Genomic DNA, 24,308 nt, shown 5'->3' on the forward strand with positions numbered 1-24,308 from the left:
CGAAATCCGATTACATGATCCTGAATTCCGATTGGATATCCCCTCTTGCCGGACCGTACCTGAAGGTGCAGTCCCTTTGCATCCGTCCATCTAAGCCCGAAGGAGAAGTGGAAACGGCTAGAGTAAGGGGGGGGGCTGACGAGCGTAGGTGTGAAGGGACTTCCAGGGGGGGCTAAGTGTAAAGAGGACCGAAAGCTTGGCTTGGCGACTTCTGCAACAACAAGCGTGATATTCGATATCGTCAGCGTGACGTCATCATCATCATCATCGATCGTCGTCTTCTTCAACCTCGTCCTCTTCTTTTTTTTTCTTCGCTCTTCTTCTTCATCAGCTCTGTTTTGCTCTGTTCCTATCTCTCCCCCAACTCCCTGCTTCTTTCGCAGATCTCATCCTCCTCCCCTCCTTCCCCAGCTTCCCCTTCCCCTCCTCCCCCAGGTTTGCCCTCTCCTTCCCCCTCTTTTCTTCCTCCCTTCCTCCTTTCCTCCCTCACCTTTTCTCTTTTCCCGCTCATCCTCTTTTTTCGCTGACCCTTTTGCCTTTTCCTGCTCGCATTTTGCACCCTCAGCTCCTCTCGGTTGCTTCTCCGCGGGAGCCACGCTGTCGAGGGTGAGAGCTCTGGCGTCGCGGTAACTAGCCTCGCTGGCATGCTGCAATCTAAGTGGTACTATTTTGTAGACAGTCGAATGCTGCCCTTACAACATAATGTTGCCTAGGGATGTTGGTTGGAGATTTAAAATTGCGTGAGTGGGAGATTTCAGATCTGCACAATGTATCAGGCCAAGAAATTTTCTACAACAAGTCTTGTGCCCCACAGAGGTCCGCTAGCTGAGCAACGGGTTTCGATTCCTGCAACGGGATCTAATATTGCCATGAACAATGCCGGGGGGGGCGTAGCGCCCGCTGTTGCAGCAGCGACAAAGCAGCGATTAAGATGGACTTCGGAGTTACACGACCGCTTTGTGGAAGCTGTCACTCAGCTCGGTGGTCCAGAACGTGAGTATTCTGTCTTCATCGTTTTTTCTGTTGTGGGGTACTGATAATAATCTTTCTTAAAGTTTTGCTCTGTGCGCACCAGGCCTTGAGGCTTACGGTCTGCGATAAAACTTTTAACAAAATTACGTTTTGATCTCATTTTTCGTTGTCGCTCTCTGTGGTGATGAAATAGTTTCTAGTCATGACCTCGTATGATTGCACATTTTCCCAAGTCAATTGCTAAGCTAGTTAAAAATAACGCTTTAGGCCTAAGCATGGCTTAATCAGATAAGCATTAACGTTTTGCTGTCAGGACCCAATCATGCTGCGACGGATGTCTAGGGTATCCATAGCCTTGTATAGTCTCGATGCAAAATCAAGCTATTATGTTAAAAATAAGGCTTGAGAGCTAAGCATGGCTTAATCAGATAAGCATTAACGTTTTGCTCCAAGGACCCAATCATGCTACGACGTGTGGCTAGGGTATCCATAGCCTTGTATAGTCTCGATGCAAAATCAAGCTATTATAACATTGATATTGCAAGAATTATGATTTGATTCGTGCAGCTCTTAATGGGTGGCGGATACCAATCGTTTTGATTATGATTTTTCTCATGCGGACTACAATATGGGAGGATAAAGCCAAATATGATGGAGCACATAAACTCAGGCCAACATTTGAATAGTGCGGTAATATGGAAGGGACAGGGCCTGGTCTGACTATGAATGTGAATTTTGCACATTTGGTCTAGAACGCATAAACGCAGAGAAGGTATGCACAAAGATTCTGGGAGTTCTAGATAAAGCATTTACAGCTGTTGCTTTGCGCTGAGGGTTGGAGCAAAAGAAACTCCGGCCTGCTCTACAAATGCTTTGTGGCTGATGGCAGTTGGCACTGACAATGAAATTGGCATGTGGCAGTCAGTGGTCATGATATGAGTAAATATTTTCCACACGAAGAGCTTCTTCCGTGGCTGTATAGCCTCATCTTGCCTTATAGTTCGAGCCAAATTTTATATATATATATATATATATATAGAGAGAGAGAGAGAGAGAGAGAGAGAGAGAGAGAGAGAGAGAGAGAGATTATGGTTGTTTTACTGTCCATGGGAGATCGATACGATCTATGGGACCAAGAGATTGCATACGATAGTAGCAAAAACCAATTTTTATGTGGGAGGAGTTATATTGGCTTCCTGGATTTATGCGGTCCCCTAAGATGTGTAAAGTGGAGTAGGCTGCACATTCTAGAAGGATTTGTTGCACAGTCTCCACCGACTTTTGACAGTAGAGTAGATTGCGACATATCTCTGTCTTTAGTGTGTTAAGATGCTGTAACCGTTTCTCATTGTCAGACGGGCACATGAGGGTGCCCATCATTGTCAGTGGATGACTTGGTCATAATTGGTAATCACATTGGGTGTCACTGGACTGGCAGCACGGATGGGGTATTCAGGTATCTCAAAGGTACATGCAGGGATGTGGCCGCATTTTAGAGGGGTACCACCTTGGATGGGCATTATGATTGAGAGTTGGCATGATTTTTGGATTGTCTATGGTCTAGTGTAGGATATGATTTTGTGCCGGGTTTAGGGACCATCTCGTGGTTTAGCAAGAAGCAACCTGCAGGCGCTATTTCTTTGACAAAAGTAGAGTTCTAAATGATGTTAACATCAGCCTGTGAGTCTAACTTGTTCAGTTGGGTTGTCAATGACCTGGCGGCGATCCATGGAGCACACCAAGGTTCAGTGCCATGGATACTGTATGATCCAGTAAAGGATATGTTTTTGTGCTGGGAGCAAGAAGCTACCTGCTGTTGCTATTTCTTTGACAAAAGTAGACTTCAAACATCAGGGTGCTGGCTTAGAAGGATTTCCAATGACCCAGCGGTGATCCACGGTGACAGTCGATGTTGCATCGTGATTGCAGAGAATCTGGTCTTTCGGTTTAAATGGAGCACACCAGAGGTCAATTGGCCACTTCATTAGGGACAGTATTCAGGATGAGCTGGGCAAGCGGTTTTAATGCGCAAAGCTCCATTATACTTTTGAAAATGGGCATATAATACGGATGGCGAGCAGCCCTGTTGGTCTCAATAGTGGTTGTTCCCATCAAGACATTGGTGCACAGCAGCAAATAATGCATATATGCAAATGATGAAAAAAATGCACATGGAAGTGCTATTGAAGGAGACCAAGATAAGGCTACCATTGCGAATGAGAAAAACTTGCCACAACAGAAGTTGAGGATTAGGAAGGACAAAGGCAATCAGCTTCTTTCCGAGGAAGGTGATCTCATAGGGCACGATAATGCTACATCCTTGTCGGTAGAGCACCAAGGTACACTATTGGATGGGGATTTTACTGGAATCCCACACATGATGCAAGTGGGCAACATGCAGAATTTTTATTACACAACCAGGTAGAGCCTTCCATCTTTGGTAAGCTTATTAGTGAGTAGCCCACTATGATCTTACCCATGGGGAACTTCAGCCAGAGACTTCCACCAGCGACATTTCTAGTGGTTTATTAATAGGAGCAATGGAGAATTGCTAGGGGGCTGTAAGCCAGGAAACAAGGTGCGATCGCAAGGAGAAGGGATGGCAGTTGCTAGAAGAAGAGACAACTGACAACAGCTCTAAAATTTGGGCCGGAGTATATTTTGTTTGAGAGGAGGATCTTGAAGCTTGGGTTGTGTCGATTGAGTGAGGGATGGAGGTGGCGCAGCTGAGGGTGTGCCTCCTCATCTACTCAGCTTGATTGTATCTGTGGAGTCAATGCTGAATCGACACGGGTGATCTGTGCCATTTCATCCCATATCTGCTCCAATGGACCTATGGATACAATGTACAATTTAAGGGTTACCAATCTACAATCCATGCACCAAGAAGATAATGATCAGTAGGGATGTTTTTTTCCATGAACATGAGAGGCAAGATCAGGTTGAAGCCTAAGGAGATGTACTAACATTGATGATATCAGCCACTAAAGATGAAGTGGAGGAGAAAGAAGTCAAGGATGCATGGATCCTTGAACAGGAACCACAGGGGCTCCTCCAACAAAGAAGATTTACCTTCTCTAATGTTACATAAAGATTTTAGAGTCAGGTCATTGGTTGGCAAGGTGCGATCTTTTGACTTGGGAAGACCTAGCCAACTGGGCGGAAAATGATGGACATCCAAGAATAGATGAGGGTTGAAATGGACTCCGCTTGGGCAGCATAGTGCAGGTCTACAAGGGTTTTTAAAGCCAAGAAATAGTTGAATGTCTCTTTGAAAAGTTCAAGATAGATGAGTGGATAATGGGTATGTAGAGGCCAAAGGATGTGAGGATGAGGGAATTTTTGCTTGGAAAGCAAGGATGACAAGCATTAACATAGTGGCTTCACATCAGTGGTATCGGTTCTTTAGACGGACATGAAGTTAGCCTTGTTAAACGGAGATCTTAAAGTAGTTTATGTGGAACAACATTCTGGCTTTGACTACAAAGGGTAAAGCGTGCAAACAAAGGAAGGCACTCTACTAGTATGCCATCTCCTATCTGTTACCCTTGGCTGTACTGCTCTGGCATGCTCGCCCAGATGGCCATCAGCTTGTGTATGGTATCAGTTACAATGGTTGCGTGCAAGTTTGCAACCTTTGAACTCAAGCAATCATGCAAACTTACACGCAACCATTACATGTATGAGAGCACTCACGTAGGCTTGCATGTGAACTCAAGTAAAAAAAGTTGTGGAAAAATCGTCTTGGATTGAAGTTAAAATTGAGCAAAAAGGCTATTCTCATGCATTAGAGGCAACCAAGCGACTAGAAGGTGCATGAATTCTCCAGTACACCTCATCATTTGTTCCTTGAATTAGAAACCTAAAAAAAAAAGACCTTGACCAACCTCATATCTATTATTTGTGCAAAATCAACATCTTCTCCCCATGCAACTAATCACCCATCTAGTCCATGCTAGCAATCATCGACACATCGGGCTACTAAACCCATTGTGTATCGTTTTGTCACATGAATCAATTGGCAAACAATAGCTCGTAGGCACGTTGTGCAATTCAACAAATAACCCTCTATATTCTATGTTACACACAATATATAGATCATGTGATTTCCATAGAGGCCAACACTAAAACACTAAATCTTCATGCAAAGAGCATAAGCATTTGTTCATATAGCCAAACTCAATGAACCAATAGAAAGGACACATGCAAGTTGCCACTCTATAATTCCAATTTGATGCTAGGTCCATTGCAACTCGAATTTGATGCTACGTGATACTCACAAAGTTTGAAGCATATAGCATCAATTAGAACATTGAATTCCACACCACCTATCCTCTCGTTCAAGTATGGAAACATGAATAGAATCAAAGCAAATAAGGAGACAATCCAAAGATAGAGAATAGAGTAGGCTCTGATACCAAATGAAACAACCCTTAGAAGGTTAGCCTAAGCTGACTTGGAGGTATATGTCGATCTCCATCTTCAAGCTACCTGCAAGACCAACAGAGGTTAGAACACTTACACAAGGACACACATGATGTAGGCTAGTGTAATGAGGTCGTGGAAGAAGCTCCAGGTGTTGGAGCCACGAAGGGGGCTGATTTCCCCTTTGATCCCGGTGGTGCTAATGAACATAATATGCATGGTACACATTCCGATGACACTCAGCCCATATGTAACATGCGAGGTTGTTGGCCTAAAGCCTTTCATGTGGAGCATCAGGTTGCTATGCCTTTTGTTGCGCGAGAGAATGCAAATGGCAATGCTCCTATGAACGAGGAGATCTATTGGGATGCACAGCAAGCAATTTATGCTATCTTTTCTCATGCGCAGCAAGCTATTTATGCTATCTCTTCTCAGATTGAAAGGACAAATTAATGGCAGGATTGTTCACATGCTTGTGGACAGCGATAGCACTCATAGTTTCATCAATTCCAAGACCTTACAGAAGGTGGGACTGATTGCTATTGAGATTGATCATGGGCTGAGAGTAGAGGTGGCAAATGGACAGCATTTGGTCAGTAAATTTTGTTGCCAAGATGCAAGGATCAAGCTCTCTGAGGATTATGAATTTGCTGGAGATCTCTTGGCACTGGATATGGGCCCAATAGATGCTGTCCTGCCCTGTGATTGGCTGAAATCTTTGGGTAAAATCAGCATGGATTTAAATGCGCTATCACTTAGCTTTCTCCACAAGGGTAGAATTGTAGCATTGCATGGCATTGCAAGTCCTAAATTGTAGGTCATTTCAGCTAGGCAATTGGCCAGAGAGCTCAAGAAGGAGCATGCCCTCTACGCATTGAATGTGTCAACATTTCAGGGGGGTAGCATTTCCCGTGTTGAGGATTGTGATATGTAGTAGTTGCTATCAGAGTTTGCTGATGTATTTGATGATATGCCATCCCTATTGCCTCCCAAGAGGGATGTGGATCATGCCATTGTTCTAGAGCATGGCAGTAAACCCATAAACAAAGCCCCATACCGTCTCTCTAAGGTTGAGCGGGAGGAAGTGGTAGTATAGGTGCGGGAGTTGCTTGAGAAGAACTTCATCTCTCATAGCACTTCTCCTTTTGCATCTCCGGTGCTTCTAGTGAAGAAGGAGGATGCATCATACCGCATGTACATTGATTACAAGGATCTAAATAAGGCCACTATCAAGAACATGTTTCCAATCCCCAGGATAGATGACATGTTGGATGAACTCAAGGGTGCTCAGTTTTTCACGAAGATAGATTTGAGGTTTGGTTACCATCCAATCAGGGTGAAAGAAGGACATGAACACGAGATGGCCTTCCGCACAGAACGGGGCTTGTATGAATTCAAGTTGATGCCTTTTGGATTGACCAATGCACTGGCCACCTTCTAGGCACTCATAAACAAGATATTGCAGCCACTTCTTTTCAGATGCGTGTTGGTTTTCTTTGATGATATCCTCATTTACAGCAAGGATAGACAAGAGCACATTAAGCATGTGAAGCAAGTGCTGGAAATTTTGAGGATGCATCAACTTTATGCAAAATCCAGCAAATGCACTTTTACGGCAACGGAGGTTGAGTACTTGGGGCATATTGTGAGTAGACGTTGCATTCGGGTGGATTCTGCAAAGGTGAGAAATGCATCAAAGATTGGCCACAGCCACAAAATCCCACCCAGTTGAGAGGATTTTTAGGTCTTGCTTTCTTCTACAGGCGCTTTATTCGCAAATTTGCCAAGAGGGCAGCTCCTCTTACTGACCTCTTGAAGAAGGATGCTTTTGGGTGGTCAAAGGAAGCACCGTGCAGCTTTGAAGACCTGAAATTTGCTCTCACTCATGCACCTTTCTTGGTATGCCCTGATTTTTCGCGTCCTTTCATTGTGGAGGCAGATGCCAGTGGCAAAGGATTGGGGGCTGTTTTGAGGCAAGAACACGTGGTAATAGCCTTTGAAAGCAGGAAGTTTGATGCCAAAGAACTCAATTTCCATGTTTATGATTAGGAGATGCTGGCTATCTTGCATGCTTTCAAGAAATGGCACCACTATTTGTACGTAAGTAAAATTAAGGTGAAACAGATCAAAGGACACCCAAATTCTTCCTCACCCAGTGAAATTTGTCATACAAGCAGAAGAGGTGGTTGGCTGCAGTCCAAATCCTATGATTTTGACATTGAGTACAAAAAAGGGAAGAAAAATGTGGTTGCAGATGCCTTGTCCAGGATGTGGGCTTGCAATTTGTATGCTATCTCCACCATATTTCAGGAGTGGATTCATGGCATTCAGGAAGAGTATATGCAGAATTCTAAAGCAGCTCCCATATTTTCAGATTTGCAGAAAGGGTTATCCGGATTTCAAATTGCATAATGGGCTGTTGTGGTGCCAAGACAGGATTTATTTAGTGCCAGACTTATAATACCGCGAGCTGGTTTTGCAAGAAATGCACTCTTCTCCCATGGCTGGACATGTAGGTATCACTAAAACATATGAAAGAATCAAGCAGAGCTTTACTAGGGAATGCATGTGGAGAGATGTGGTTAAATACGTGGCTGAATGCTTGCCTTGCCAACAAAATAAAGTGCACATCAAATTGCCCGCAGGTCTCTTGCAGCCATTACCCATTCCAGAGGGCAAATGGATGCACATAGCAATGGATTTGATCACAAGATTGGCTTCTACAGAGAGGGGATGGGACAACATATTTGTTGTGGTGGATAGAATGACAAAATTGGCCCATTTCATACCCATCAAGACCCAGCATCACAGGTTGCTTGGCAATTCATTGATCATGTCTTTAAGCATCATGGTTTCCCTCAGGAAATTGTCAGTGACAGAGATGCAAAGTTTATGGGTCACTTTTGGCAGGAGATATTTACAGCAGTGGGTACTTCACTCACACCTAGCATTGCCTACCATCCTGAGACTGATGGACAGTCGGAAAGGGTGAACAAATGGGTGGAGGAATATTTGAGGCATTTTTGTCATGATACTCATAAGTCTTGGGATAAATGGTTGTCACTTGCTGAATTTTGCTACAACAGTACCAAGCATCTCTCCATTGCATCAGCCCGTTTGAGGCAATGTACGGATACAAGGTCGGGATGCCTTCTTCAATTGCTGACATGGCTGTGAAAAATCAGCAAGCATGGAATGACTTGGAGAGGATGGATGCCCCTCTGCAGTTGGCAAAAAAGAATATGCAAAATGCCCAAGCCAAGCAGAAGAAATATGCAGATGAACGCAGGAGAGATTTGTCTTTCAAAGAGGGAGATTATGTGCATTGAACCGTTATGCCTCATTGAAAGGTAATTTCAACACAAAGCTTGCTCATATGTATTACGGTCCTTATAGGATCATTCGCAAGGTTGGAGAGGTAGCATATCAGTTGGAGCTACCCAGTGCCTCCAAGATCCATGATGTTTTCCATGTGTCTTTGCTGAAACCACACGTTGGACAGCATGTCCATGTTCTTCTAGAGTTGCCACCTATGGATGAAGAGGGTCACATTGTAACCGGCCTTTGGAACCCCAAAGGGAGGTAAACCACAACTATCTCTGATCACACCGTCAATGACAGCCGCTTAGCACCCAATTAATGTGAGAAAATGGAGAGTGAGAGAGAGCAAGAGAGTGAGAGCTGAAAGCTGAGTTGCAATAGAAGAGTGTGAAGAGTACAACTCAATGAGTGAGAGATAAGGTTTTGTCCTAGTGACAAAACCTTAGTAGTCACTAACCATAGTTAGTGAACTAACTGCGGTTAGGGGGAAAAACCTCTTAAAGAGGGAAAAGTGCCCCTAACTAGCTTATTAAATTACATTGGTCACTGCTGAATTATATCTATAATTCTAACACCCCCCTGCAGTGCCAATGTCATGTACAAGGCTGATCAATCACCAAACAGATATAAGTTCAGGGCACTACGAAATGCCTCAAACTTTTCACGTGGTAGTGCTTTGGTGAAAATATCTGCAACGTTGTCATGTGTGGACACAAAGATCATACTGATCTCTCCTGCATGCAACTTCTCTCTGACGTAGTGATAGTGAACCTCAATGTGCTTTGTGCGAGCATGAAACACTGGATTCTTTGCCACTGCAATGGCACTCTGACTATTAGTGAGAATTGGAGAAGGACCCTCCAAAGACAGATGGAGATCAGCAAATAGACGTCGCAGCTAGACACATTCAACTGTTGCTGTGAAAGCTGCCTTGTACTCAGCTTCACATGATGAGGTAGCCACTGTAGATTGTTTCTTGCTCAGCCAGGAAATGCAAGATTTACCCAAAAAGAAACAATTGCCACTAGTGGACTGCCTAGTATCATAATCACCAGCTCAATCTGAATCACTGTAGGCATGCATCTGCAAGTCACCCCCCCCCCCCCGGGAAATAGCATGCCAAAAGACTTCGTGCCCTGCAAATAATGGAAGATGCGCTTAACTGCCTGCCAATGCATAGTTTTTGGACTGTGCATGTACCTGCTCACCTGAGATACCGCAAACTGAATATCAGGTCTAGTGTTGTAGAGATATATGAGGCATCCAACAGCCTGACTGTAAAATGTGGCATCAACTAATTCTCCTGCATCATGCATTGTGAGTTTCAGCCCCGGCTCCATGGGAGTGGCTATGGGCTTACAATCATGCATGTTAAATCTGTCCAAGAGTTTCTGAACATACTTGGACTGAGACATAACAGTGCCACGTCTCTCATGAGAGAACTGGATCCCCAAATAAAAGTGAAGCAGCCCCAAATCTGACATGTCAAAGTTGGTCTGCAAATCAGCTTTGAAATCTGCAATTTTGTCTTCGTTGGACCCTGTGAGCAGTAAGTCATCGACATAAAGAAGGATGACTAAAATTTCCCCCCCATCCATCTTGATGTAGAGGGTGCTCTCAGTAGGACTATTGTGCAGCCCCTTGCTGGTCAAAAAGGCATGGATCTTGGCATACCATGCACGAGGGGCCTGTTTCAGCCCATATAAAGCTTTGTTGAGCTTGCATACTTGAAGTGCATTTGCTGTAATTTCAAAGCCCGGAGGTTGTTTGACATACACCTCTTCCAGCAAGTCCCCATTTAAGAAGGCTGTTTTTATGTCCAACTGATGAACATTCCACTCAAAGTGTGCAGCCATTGCAATAACTGATCGGATGGTGGTCATCCTGGATGTAGGAGCGAATGTCTCCTCATAATCTATGCCCTTTTTCTGAGCATAGCCTTTAGCAACCAGCCTTGCCTTATATCTGTCAATGGAGCCCTCTGGCTTCCGTTTGACCTTGAAAACCCATCGTGTGCCAATGGCATGTTTACCCGGTGGCAAGTCTACAACATCCCGAGTCTGATTTTTTGCAATGGACTGCAACTCATCGTGCATGGCATTCATCCAATGCACATTGTCCTTTGCCTCTTTGAATGTGGTAGGTTCCTCCTCATCAAGAAGAGTACCTGCATATGCTGATTCCACTGAATTAGCACCTTCCATGTGCCTTGCTGCACTGCAAGTCCTGCCAAGTAACGGAGCATCAATTTTACTCTCCCTGAGAGTCTGTAACAGCCAGTTTGGGACTGTTTTTGCTGCATGTATGTCTGCAATTTCTTGCTGCACCAACTGTTCCACTGCCTGTGGAGGGGGCAAGACATCTTGTGGCGGAACTAAAGCATTTGGAGGTTGCTGTAAATTCTGATTTGCATCAGAAAAATCAGCAGGGGAATCCAAGGCAATGGGTAGCATTTGAAATTCAGCCTGAGTGTGAGCTGAATTTTCAGAAAATATTACATCTCTACTTACTATGATCTTGCGTGTAGCAGGATTGTAGAGACGGTACCCCTTGCTTTCTGCACTGTACCCAACAAATATGCACTTGATGGCTTTATCTGACAACTTGTGTCTAAATTCAACTGGCACATGAGCATAAGCAAGGCATCCAAAGACTCGGAAGTGATCCACTGAAGGCTTTCTATCATTCCAGACCTCATAAGGAGTTTTTGTTTTTAAAGCCTTAGTGGGAGCCCGATTCAAAATGTAATTGGCACACATCAAACCCTCAAGCCAGAATTTGTGAGGCATGTGTTTGCTTTTCAGCATACATCTGTCCATCTCCATGAGAGTTCTATTTTTCCTCTCAGCTTTGCCATTTTGCTGAGGGGTCAGCCTGACTGTGAGCTGATGCACAATACCTTTGCCTTTCAGAAAAGCATCAAATTCTGTAGACAAGTATTCCCCACCTCTATCTGTGCGCAATGTCTGTATCTTGAGTCCGGTTTCATTTTCAACCATGGCTGAAAAGTGTTTAAACACCGTGAACACTTCTGATTTGCGTTTGAGCCCAAAAACCCAAGTGAAATTGGAGTAATCATCAATAAATGTAACGAAGTAGAGATGACCACCCAATGATGGAGTCCTCATGGGACCACAGACATCACTGTGTATAAGCTGTAATTTGCAGACAGCTTTAACTGAACCATCCTTCTTGAAGGGAAATCGATGCATCTTGCTCAAAATGCACCCTTCACAGGCATGTGGAGGAGGTATCTCAAGAGGTGGCAATGCATCAACCATGGAATACTTCTGAAGTGTCATCAAGCTGTTGTAATGCATGTGGCCATATCGGGCATGCCATAATTCTGCATTCCAGCCAAGCACTGGCTATAAATGCAACTCAGATTTCTGTACTTGCACTGTCAGAAATCTGTCCAAGCATCAAAAACTCTCCAAAATCTGCCAAAACTGCTGCAAAACACTCCAAGAAAGGCAGTATAAACTGAAAACTCCAGAAATTGCTCTCCCAACACAAAAGCCCCAAAATAGGCCTGAAATTGCAACCGGAAAGGGGCAAATTGATCAAAAGCCCCAAATGTTGCAAGAATTGCGCTCTGTCTGCAAAAGCCCCAAATTTCATTGCGAGATTGCAGTGTAATTACAAAATCCCCAAATTTCTTCAAGAAATTGTACTGCAGAACTGAAAGCCCCAAATTTCGAGCTTGAAATTGCAACCAGAAAGGGGTAGAAGTACTGAAAGCCCCAAATTTTGCAATTTCAGCAGAAAGCGCCAAATTTCAGACCAAATCTGCAATGTTTGCTCCAAGTGTAGCTCCGAAGCTACAAAATGATTGCTGTGTCTGCAACAAACAAAATGCCCCAAATGTACTCCCAAAAAACTGAGCCAAACAATGGCTGTCTGCAAAATGCGCCTGCCAAAGATCACCTGCGAGGTTCTCCTGTACGAAATCAAAGGACTACTTGCTGTACGGAAGCAGGTCCAGTACGGAAGTACTGTACGTTTGACAGTACGGAAGACGCACGTGCTGGTACAGACGAAGACAACGAGCTGTACGGTTGGTACGGCACTGTACGGCGAAGTACGAACGCGATGTACGGACAACCTCTGCGAGCTGTACGAACGGTACGTACGCGATGTACGGATGTTACGGTACGGGCGTAGGTAAGGTACAATAGGTACGGTACGCGATGTACGGCGAGCAAGTACAGTATGGATTTCGAGTCTGTAGGTGCAGTGGTACGGCAGGTAAGGTATGTAGGTACGGTACGGATTTCGAGTCTGCAGGTACAGATGCAGCTAGAGCTGAACGGGGAAGAAGCAGGGAGCGGGATCAAATGCTTTGATACCAAATGTGAGAAAATGGAGAGTGAGAGAGAGCAAGAGAGTGAGAGCTGAAAGCTTGGAAGCTGAAAGCTGAGTTGCAATAGAAGAGTGTGAAGAGTACACCTCAATGAGTGAGAGATAAGGTTTTGTCCTAGTGACAAAACCTTAGTAGTCACTAACCATAGTTAGTGAACTAACTGCGGTTAGGGGGAAAAACCTCTTAAAGAGGGAAAAGTGCCCCTAACTAGCTTATTAAATTACATTGGTCACTGCTGAATTATATCTATAATTCTAACAATCAAACACACCACATCAAATAATAGCACATAAGAAAATACAGGTGAGGCTAGAATGCCCCTGCTCAATGATCACATAGCAACACCGATTGGCCCCAAACACTTGGCACCCCTTGCGGTATTTCTTTATTCTTCTTTAGTGAAAAGTAATAGCGAAATTACAACTAGGGCGCACCCTGAACTGATCCCACTAGCTATCATTGTTCACCGGCCCACACTAGGCACACACTGCGTCGAACTGGCAAATTGTGCATCCCAACTACTAGAGCAAGGCATAGGCATCCTCTGACCTCAACAACCTGGTATCAACCTGAGTTCACCCTCTGTAACTAGGTGATTGCAACAGACCCGGAGAATCCCGTAGAGAATCTCAAATATAGAAACTAGAAATAAATCTCAAAGTGAAAGCAAAGAGAAACTGGGCTGGAAATCCGGGATTGTGCACCCACAGCACGGGCTGCAACCAAAAACACTTGCCCCACACTACCTCAGAACAGAGTTTTGCAGCCAAAAACCCTAATTCGCAGCAAGAAAAACGAGCCTCGGGCTGCGTGCAAGCACAAGATGCCTGCAATAGGGTCCGTACAGGCTGTACGGCCTGTCCATACAGTCCGTACATAATCCCCGCAGCCTGGAAAGAATCCGTACAGTCCGTACGAAATGTTTGTCAGTATGACAGGCTGAAAAATCCATCGTACAGCAGCAGATCAGTGCCAGGAAAGGCTCCGGCGATTTGCAGATGGTGCTCCCGGCGGGCTTGGACTGCGTGCAATAGGGATGGAGAGCAAGGAAACAGAGAAAACCAGCAACGAAAAAGCAACCAGCCACTTGGAGAAGGTCTGGTGCGGCTAGAAGGAGAAGGAGGAGATGGAGAGTTCTAGAACTGGACGCCAGCTGCCCTAATAGGAGGGAGATGCTAAAAGTGGAGGTGATGGGCTGCATGCCTGACACGTGGCACCCCTAACCCCGTGTACCAAGGAAACATTGGCTTCCTAGGGGCAACTTTTAAAGGCTCTAACCCCACCAACCAATGACAAACATTGGTACTGTCTAGGGGCAACCTTTTAATTCTTTTTAACCCCTCTTCCCACATGAAACTTGGGAATCTATGTGGGGGCAAACTTCCTAGCTCCGTCACACCCCTCCGCGAGGTCAAAGTGATGCCATGCCTTGATTCTAATAGTTAGGTCTAGCGAGTGTGTCCAGTTAGATGCTAACACTAGGGGCTTTCAAAAACTCACTACTCCTCTAGGCCATTCCCCCATGGCCAAACTGGTTACAAACTTAGTCATAACTTATTTGCTTACAAAATTCACGTCCATGTGACATACCCCTCTTGAAACAGCAAACATAATGGTTTGCTGCTCCAAATTACAGCAAATAACAATGAAAGAGTTAGGGCATGAATAACCCATCCAATTTTATACAATAATATACAACTGGCCATGAACATATGGTCTAGGAGAGCACGTGAATCCATTAATAAGGCATAACCAACAGGAGTGACTAGTACACTCATCATAGGGGTCTCATGGCAGAAATACTATCGCCAACAGCACCTCGGGTGAACATAAAGTATCCCCAAGCGACCCTATGATACCTTGTGAGCTGTCCGTCCTAAGGAGGTGGAGGCATGACCCCCCTCATGGGCACCAGGTATTGCTCCAGACGGATGCTAGGCTGAACCTGTATGTCCCTCGACTGTAGTTGGCATAAGCTGGAATGCATCCAAATAGAGCTCAACAAACATAGACAAGTGCACCCGATTGGCCCCAAACACCGTGGCGCCCCTTTTGGTATTTCTTTATATTTCACAGTGAAATGATTACAAGTTGCATCTAGGAGACCTTCCCTGCAACTGAGCATGCAGCCCCAATTCATTGAGCCTTCGCAACGCTTTCAAGCATAGAACATCATCACATAAGTGCACTTAACCCATAGGCTCAATCCAAAGGCATTCTCTTTTCCGAGTGCAATTCCATTGGCTATCCAGATGCAATCACACTGCACCCTAGCTGCACTCTCTTTGAGTGGTTTCCAGATGGCATTCACAAAGCTTTTCAAAGCTCCAAAATAAAATCAGTAAAGTACCCAACCAAAGAATGACTCATGTAGCATTGCTTGGGCACCTGTGAACCAAGAAAGAGGCGGCACACGAGGCCAACCAATAGCTTATGGCAAAAAGAAATTGCAGTAGCAAAATCACAACTCACCAAGCCCTGAAAACTCGAACCAAGTCCTCAATCGCCAAGAGGACATAGTAGCCAATGCCCAATTGCATTCTCAGCCAAAGAGGAGTGCAAAGGCATGAAGAAAGAGCATTTACAAGAGCCGACCAGCAAGAATTTCACTGAAAAATACGAAAAGAAGCACTTCTATCGCGAAGAAGTGGGAGTTCTTGGGCTCAAAAGAAGTGTGCTTTTGAGAGGAATGCATTGAGAAGGTTTTGGAGAGGTTTCATCGTCGGAAAGTCCTCCAAAACTGAGAAAAACCAGTCAAACAGCACGTGGGACCACTCGAAATTCAACAGAAAGCTGTAGCTTTGCAAGAGGAGAGGCCCAAGAGGCTGTAGAAGCAAAAAGGTTTAAAAAAAGCCACTTTTGCAAATTCGACCAGCAAAAGAAGTGCTCAACTTTGCTTCTCTCTCTTCTTTATCAACTTTTCCTCTAGGTGATTGAGTAATCGGTGTGTCCATCTCTTGTGTATTTGATGTTTTCCATTCTGAATCTTCATCAAATATGACATATTTAGAGTTTATGACCTTTTGGTTTATGTGATCATACAATTTGTATGCTTTTCTTTCTTCATTGTAGCCATCCATGATGCATTTACCTGATCTATCTTTGCCCAACTGACAAGAGGTTCTTGCTAAGCTTTGGAACATAAAACTTACACCTCTCACCAATCCTTTCGTACCAAAGAAATTGTTCATAGGGACAATGCGCTTTCCTTGAACTAGATTTGGTGTATTACACGGAGCTTCATTTTAAAGGGGGGAAAGGGAAAAACCCCAAGCCCCCTTTGAAGCGCATCGCATACTTTGCTGGCCGTAGTAGTGGATCTAATGATTGTCCCATCATGCAAGGTAGGTGGCTGTAGGAGCTTGGTGGCTATATAATTGGCTCCAAGCTTGGTGCCTAAAAAGCAATGAAACCAAGTCATCCTACTTAATCTTAAATGAACTCCAAGGGATGCCACTTAATCCTCCTAGATCTGGTGCTCTCTGCTCCATCATTTTTTCCAACTATCGTTATGTTATGTTACATAACCAAGTTTGTGAAGTTGAAGATAACATAAGGTTACACATGTGATCACTAAGTAATAGGAACTCGTAGTGTTACCATGGTGGTCAATTTCCACTATCATTATTTTAAGTGTCCATGTCCCAATTAAGCCTATTGAATGCTAACACGGTGGTAGAGTTATCTAGCATGAAAACCGGTTGAGCATATAAAATTCTTGATTGAAATAAAAAAATCTCGGTAATTGTATAAAATTTAGGGATTTTTATAATTCAATATCTACATTAGACCACATAATGGTTGTAATTGAACATGTACGCTAACTAGAATTCATGCAAACATAACAGAATTGGTTAAGTTATAGGTAACTAATTCTCCTAAGTAAAACTAGTGCTGTGAAGTTGAAGATAACATAAGTTACAAGAGTTCAAGAGTCTTGACTAAAACTAGTGCTCACTAGTTATTTCTGGTTGTGGGTATAGTTACAAGTCATGCATGTGATCACTAACTAGGAATAACTAATAGTGCCAACATAGTGGCCGATTTTCACCATCATTATTATAATTGTCCATGTCCCAATTAAGCCTATTGAAAGCCAGCATAGTGACCAATTTCTCCACTGTGACAATCGGTTGAGCAAATAAAATTCCTACTTGAAATCTCTAGATTAGACTACACAATAGTGCCAACATGGTGGCCGGTTTCCACCATCATTATTATAAGTGTCCATGTACTTTAACCAATTTTCTCTAATTAAGCCAATTTTTGTGGTCATCATGCAAGCTCAATGGTTGTAATTGAATGCCAATTTTCTCCACCGCAATGGGTAGAATTAGAGATGCATCTTCAAATTCCTTTGCACATCACAAGCATTCTTCTTGCAATCCTTTCACCTTGCAAGCCTTCTAGGATCCTACAAGCCCTGCGTCCCTCCACTACGGTGAATAGAATTAAAGACACTCTTCTTGCAAGCCTTGCGTCCTCTCTTGCTTACCCCTTGCACTCCTTCTTCCTCCTTGCAATCTTTGCAACTCACAAGCCTTCTCCTTGCAACTTTTGTTCCTTGTACTAATCATGGAAGTCTCAGAGGCATACTCTAAGGGTCCAATATCCTCTAGCCCGTTCCTTTGCAACATCCAGTGATTCCACTACTGTTGCTAGTCTTAATCACAACATCCAATGCATCCACTGATCTTTAGATCAATAGCTTTTCAAGATGTCTGAGGGAAGTAAATGTCAAGGACGTTCTACCAAACACACGGAGGGAAAAACATAGCACTGCAAAGGGGAGGCAGAGGGGAAGCCATCGGGCCAAACGGAAGTTGAGGAATCCAAACGGGTGAGGAGTTATGAAGAAAAACGGAATTCAGCTGAAGGAGGCTGAAAAACCAGTCCGAAATCTCAACAAAGGGAGAAGATGAAGAGACAAAACCACACACGTGAAGTTTAGAAGGCCCAGGAAGGTCCAGGAATGGTAAAGGAGCATGTAGAAGGCACTAGTTCCACCTAGAACGCTAGGGGGGGCACTGAAGGTACATGGCCCTCTAGGGGGCCCATTAAAAACGCCACATCATCATTTCCCAACAACCACTCTTTTAATTCCTTGGAATGCCTTTGGGCCTAGGGATTAATTACGCTTATGTGCTAGGCACCATGCCATGTTTAATTACACATTATTAAGCCCACGCTTGGACTTTTAAAACCAAAGTTGTCATAGTCTTGTAGTACATTAAAGTACTTAGAATTTCATGCCCCCGTGGCACTTTCCTCACTCAAAGAGCCCTCTTTTGCAAAAATCAAGTAAGTTGAAAGATGCTTTTTCATTATATTTGTAATAGTAGAAGTTGATACAATAGGGACTGACCCTCGCTTATGTTTTACATCAAGAACATGGGTCTTGCCCCAATGAGTAAGTGTCAGCTTCTTGTTTCTGGTGTCAAGCACACCTCCAACTCGATAACACCATGGCATCCCCAACAAAACGTCACACTCAGGTAGTGGCATAATGTAAAACTCTTCTATGTCCACATAGTTCTAAATATATGCAGCCGCAACTTCCCGATGATCGGAGTGACAGGAGTGACCAACTCCGGATTAGCCATGTTTGCTTCACACTGAGCTCCCATATCTTCTGCATGTATACCCAACTTTGCTGCGAGCTCATGTGAAATGAAATTCGCTCGGGCACCCGGATCAAAGAAAATAAGACATGATTGATCCCTGCTCTTTCCCTAAGTCTTGCATAACTCCGTTTTCTCCGATTCATGCATGCCTTCAACAACATCAGGCAACATGCCAGCACTCGGCTTTGGCTTTTCCCCCCTTGTGTCATCTTTCTTTTCCTCCTTATGCTCATGCTTTTCTTCTGCAAAAGACTTCCTCTTCCGATGTGGGCATTCATGGGCTCTATGGCCTTCCTGCTTGCAAATGTAACACTTGTGGGCTTCAAACAGTGCTTGCCTCTCCTCCGGAGACAACCGAGGTTGTGACGAAGGCTGTCCACGCCTTTGGCCTGCAACAAAGGCTGATTTTGCTGGTTTTTCGAACCGCTTAGCCTTTTTAAAATCTTATGTGGCATTTCCTTTGTTTCCCGAGCTGTTTTTAAACCCATTGATCCGTCCCTGCATCAAAGCATATATTGTATTTGCATTCTCTATAAGTTGGGACAGATTTGTCACCTGTGTTTTTGTGCAATAATCTCTTATCTCTTTAGGCAATCCACAGTAGTGTTTCTCAACCTGCTTAGAGAAGGGAACTAGATGGTAAGAGCTGATAGGTAACAAGGCATCTCAAAATTTCTTGTTGTATTCATCAAAATTTCTGCAACCCTCTGCACTAAGCTGATGCCATTGAGTCATAATGTTCACTTCAAACGTGGTGGTCAGCCATGCCGCTGAAAACAATTGCTTAAACTCAACCCATGTCGCGGGAGCTCTTCCTTGCAAAAGTAAATTAGTCCACCACTGAAGGGCATTACCTTTCAAGAAAGTGGTGGCTTTTCTGATTTTTGAGCTCTCAGTGAAGTTACCTCCGGTGTACGCAGCATCAAACTGTTGCAAATACATCAAAGCTTTCAACTGGTCCTGCATCCCACTGAAAGTCTCAAACTTGACTCTTGCCCCACCTTCTTTGAAGTCCTTTAGTTTTCCCTTAGGCGCCAGATTGTCATACACTGGTGGCTGCAAGTATGGGGGTTACATTATTCCAGGTACATTAGTTTAGTTCCCATACTGGGATTACCCATGCCGGGTCCCGTACTAGACATCTGCGGGGGTCCCAAGGAACCATCCAGCATACCAGGCATCCCTGTTTGCATTCCGGGCTGCATCCCCATGTTGGCATACATTACATTTGCATTCTCGGGCTGCATCATGCCTCCCATCATAGGCTGCTGTACCGGCCGCATGCCTGGCGGAAATGAAACATTTTGAGGGCTTGGCATACCATTCCTACCATGGGCTGTCCCACCATGGCCTGGAAAACTGATCCACTGCCAAAATAACCTGGTTGCATCACAGGCTGGGGGTAGGGCTGCTGTCCTTGATGCACAAACTGAAAACTATTCCCTTGCGAGGGATTTTGCTGCAAATTTGTGGGCTGCTGGGCATTTCCCATCCCAGATCCATGCAAAGGCATCTCTGGTGGCTGTCCACTGAAAGATACATGTCTTTGAGTCTTCTTTTTCTTCGCTGCCCGCTTGCTTTTGGGAGGTGCTTGCAGAATTTCTGCAAGGTTTTGTGTGAGCAAATTCAAGGCTTCCATGGTACCTGCCACTGGCGCTTAATGGAGAGCTTTGGCCTCTGCATCATCTGACTCATCAGGCTCCTCATTTTGAGAGGCTGCATGCATAGGCTCAAGGGTAACATGCTGTCCCGCATCAGGTGCATCATCACCACTGGCAAAAGGCTCTTCCTCGTGGCCATTTGACAACTCTGTTTCCTCTTGCGTGGAGAGTCTCTGACCGCTCACGGTGTGACATCGTGGCTGTAATACGGATGCAATAACCACTTCTCTTCACCCAAAGCTACCAGGGCCCACCTTCTGTAGAAAGAGAGAGTGGTCTCGGCAACGGAACCACTGTAACTGGCCTTCAGAACCCCAAAGGGCAGTAAACCAAAACTATCTCTAATCACACTATCAATTACAGCCGCTTAGCACCCACATCAAATAGCATAAAAGATAATACAGGTGAGGCTAGAATGCCCTTGCTCAATGATCACACAGTGACATCGATTGGTCCCAAATTACTTGGCGCCCCTTGCGGTATGTCTTTATTCTTCTTTAGTGAAAAGTAATAGTGAAATTACAACGAGGGTGCACCCTGAACTGATCCCATTGGCTATCACTGTTCACCGGCCCCACTAGGCACACTCTGCATCGAACTGGCAAACTGTGCATCCCAATTGCTAGAGCAAGGCATAGGTATCCTCTGACCTCAATAACCGGTATCAACCTGGGTTCACCCTCTGCAACTGGGTGATTGCAAGAGACCCAGAGAATCCCGTAGAGAATCTCAAATAGAGAAACTAAAAATAATTCTCAAAGTGAAAACAAAGAGAAACTGGCCTGGAAATCCGAGATTGCGCGCCCACCATAGTTGCACGAAACGGCCGTTTCTTGCCAGGAAACGGAAACAGCGAAACGGAAACAGTGAAATGCCGTTTCGTAATACCCTCCTCTTTTTTTTTTTGGATGGATGTCGGTTTGTCTGTTGGGTGTTTTTGTGTAAAGGTTGTTGGGGGCGGTTGGCTCTCTTTTGATTAAATTGATTTTGCCCTCTTTTGATTAAAACATTTTTCGCCGATTCGTCGCCTCATGTCGTCGTTTCCGCCAGCTCCTGTGCTGCTGCTCTCCATCCTGCTGCTCTCCAGCCTCTCCATCTTTGATTCCTGGGCCTTGGCACCCACAGCCTGCTCTCCTCTCCATCCCTCCATTCAGTAGGTTGCTCTCCACCCTACAAGCTGCAGCTTGCTCTCCATCCTCTCCATCCTGCAGGCTGGCAGTTGCTCTCCATCCTCAGCCTGCTCTCCATCCCTCCACTATCTCTCGTCTCTTACCTCTCCATCCTCCTTCTACCTCTCATCCTCCTCCTCCGACTCTTTCTACCTCTCCATCCTCTTTCACCTCCCCATCCTTCTTCTACCTCTCCATCCTTTCTCACCTCTCCATCCTCCCTCTCACCTCTCCATCCTCCCTTTCAAACTTCGGATTGTGATAACTTCAAACTTGTTAGAACTTGGAACTTGGAACTTAGAACTTAGTTCATGACACATGTTGATTGTTGAAGCATCATTCATGGATAATAGATGATACGAGATAGATCAATCATCATAGGAATTTAGAATCATAGAAGCATGCATGATGCTTCAAGTACAGATAATTGTATTATGTATGATTTGCACTCTATTGATAATTATATTATGTATAAAAAATAAATTTTTATACATAAATTGTATCATATTGCCGTTTCTTCCGTTTCCGTTTCGGCGGGAGCTGGAAACTCCGTTCTTCCGTTTCCGTTTCGGCTGGCAACTATGGTGCCTACAGCACGGGCTGCAACCAAAAACACTTGCCCCACACTAGAACAGGTTCCTGCGGTATCCAGAACCCCGGCAAAGACCTCAGAACAGAGTTTTGCAAACAGAAACCCTAATTCGCTGCGTGCAAGCACAGGACGCCTGCATTAGGGTCCGTACAGGATGTACGTACAGTCCATACACAATCCCCGCAGCTTGGAAAGAGTCCGTACAGTCCGTACGAACTGTTTGTCAGTCTGTACAGGCTGAAAAATCCGTCATACAGCAGCAGATCAGCGCCAGGAAAGGCTCTGGTGATTTGCAGATGGTGCTCCCAGGCTTGGACTGAAGCAACAAGGCTGGAGAGCAAGGAAACAGAGAAAACCAGCAATGAAAAAGCAACCAGCCACTTGAAGAAGGTTTGGCGCAGCTAGAAGGAGGAGGAGATGGCGAATTCTAGAACAGGTTCTAGAACTGGACGCCAGCTATGCTAAAAGTGGAGGTGATGGGCTGTATGCCTGACCGGTGGCACATTAATGTCCCTAACCCTTGTACCAAGGAAATGTTGGTTTCCTAGGGGCAACTTTTAAAGGCTCTAACCCCACTAACCAATGACAAACATTGGTACTGTCTAGGGGGCAACCTTTTAATCCTTTTTAACCCCTCTTCCCACATGAAACTTGGGAATCTATGTGAGGGCAAACTTCCTAGCTCCGTCGCACCCCTCCGCGAGGTCAAAGTGATGCCATGCCTTGATTCTAACACTTAGGTCTAGCCAGTGTGTCCAATTAGATGTTAACACTAGGGGTTTTCAAGAACTCACCGCTCCTCTAGGCCAGTCCCCCATGGCCAAACTGGTTACAAACTTAGTCATAACTTATTTGCTTACAAAATTCACGTCCCCGTGACACACATCCCCTATGTTCCGGAGTGCATCGTGGGTTTCATAGACCATGTACTCCGAAACAAGGCCTACGTAGAGTATCTTATCAAGTGGTGGGGACTCCCTGAGGATGAAACTTCATGGTAGCTAGAAAGCATTGTCCAGGACCACCCCTGTCTCCTACTGGAGTGGTTAGTAGTTGCTGTTTGCTGCACTCTTGGACAGCCATGCTGTGGAATTTTGAGGGCAAAATTCTATGGGAAGGGATGGCTGTAATGAAGGGGAAAAAGGGCCAAGCTAGAGGTCCTTTAGGTGGAAAATGTGGAGGGACTATATAAGTCCCCATCCACCCCTTACTATGTACCTTTTGATGTGACATCTAATCCTATCTACTCCGACCTCCTTCCTCCTACGTCCTGCCCACACTCTCTCTCCCTATCTCTCTTCCCATCACTCCTTCTCTCCCTCTTCCTCTCCCTCTACCCCCTTTCCCTCCTATCTTTGTCTCCTACCCCTTCTCCTCCCTTCTTCCCCCTATCTCTCTCCCTCTTCTGCTAGTCTATCCTCCTCCCCCAAATCTGCCCTACCTCCTTTTCTACAGCTAGTGCATCACCACCCAATCATAGATCCTCACAAGGATCACCCATGAGCTAGAGGTTAGGCAACTCGGGACAACACGCTCTCCCAAGTACGGCTACATGTCCCATATTATGTAGCACCATCTACGCATGGATATCTTTAGAGAGGCATAGGATAGGACGGGCTCCATCCTAGCTGGTTATTCTTAGGAGGCCCCACCCCTAAGAATGCCCCAAATAAACCAAGGCTCACAATCGTTTAGGCATAGGGTGTCTCAGGGCTAGGTTACATGACCCTAGGTTAACTTGACCTCCACACTATCCATGTTATGTCCGTGCGTAGACAAACACAAGGAGCCAGCTATGGCAAAGAGTCACGAGTAGAAAGCACGGGATGTGGTGCCTTAGTCTTTGTTTCCTCGGTGTGGATACGTTGTAAAAAGACTAAGTACACTAGAGTGCATTGGAGTAGGGATTGAACGGTCTCTAGAGAACAAGCTAGAGAAGGAGAACTCATAGATAGTGATGTCATGAGTATGGCTGCCCTCTTGAGCTTGTCTGGGCTGAGATCAGTCTCATACTTTCTATGGGTAGGAGTAAGACCCACCATGCACTCAAAGATTGGTATTTCCCTGACAAATAAGCAGCATGGGTGGTGTTGGAGTGTCATATAAGCTGAGATAAGCTGCACAAGGAGAGGGGAGCAGCAGGAGTGGATGGGAGAAGGGAGGAAGGCAGCATGGAGAGGC

The 24,308-nt window shown here is 44.9% G+C and overlaps 1 protein-coding gene across 3 annotated transcripts in view; it reads left to right on the top strand.

Moving 5' to 3' along the window:
• The first annotated feature begins 348 nt into the window (after window positions 1–348).
• The window catches only part of LOC147903741 (protein PHOSPHATE STARVATION RESPONSE 2-like), a 44,769-nt gene continuing 20,809 nt past the window's right edge, over window positions 349–24,308 (top strand). For 2 of the 3 annotated variants that reach the window (XM_087400982.1, XM_087400990.1), the window contains exons 1-3: window positions 349–435; window positions 566–661; window positions 759–993. In XM_087400982.1, the coding sequence (XP_087257108.1) occupies window positions 768–993 (226 nt within the window). In that variant the 5' untranslated portion in view covers window positions 349–435; window positions 566–661; window positions 759–767. The remainder of the gene's footprint in view (window positions 436–565; window positions 662–758; window positions 994–24,308) is intronic. The other variant, XM_087400998.1, reaches the window with a different exon arrangement.

The sequence above is a fragment of the Dipteris shenzhenensis genome, chromosome 3 (assembly GCF_047967505.1).
Source record: "Dipteris shenzhenensis isolate YYH24624 ecotype China chromosome 3, Dip_SZ_1.0, whole genome shotgun sequence".
NCBI classification, from domain to species: Eukaryota; Viridiplantae; Streptophyta; class Polypodiopsida; order Gleicheniales; family Dipteridaceae; genus Dipteris; species Dipteris shenzhenensis.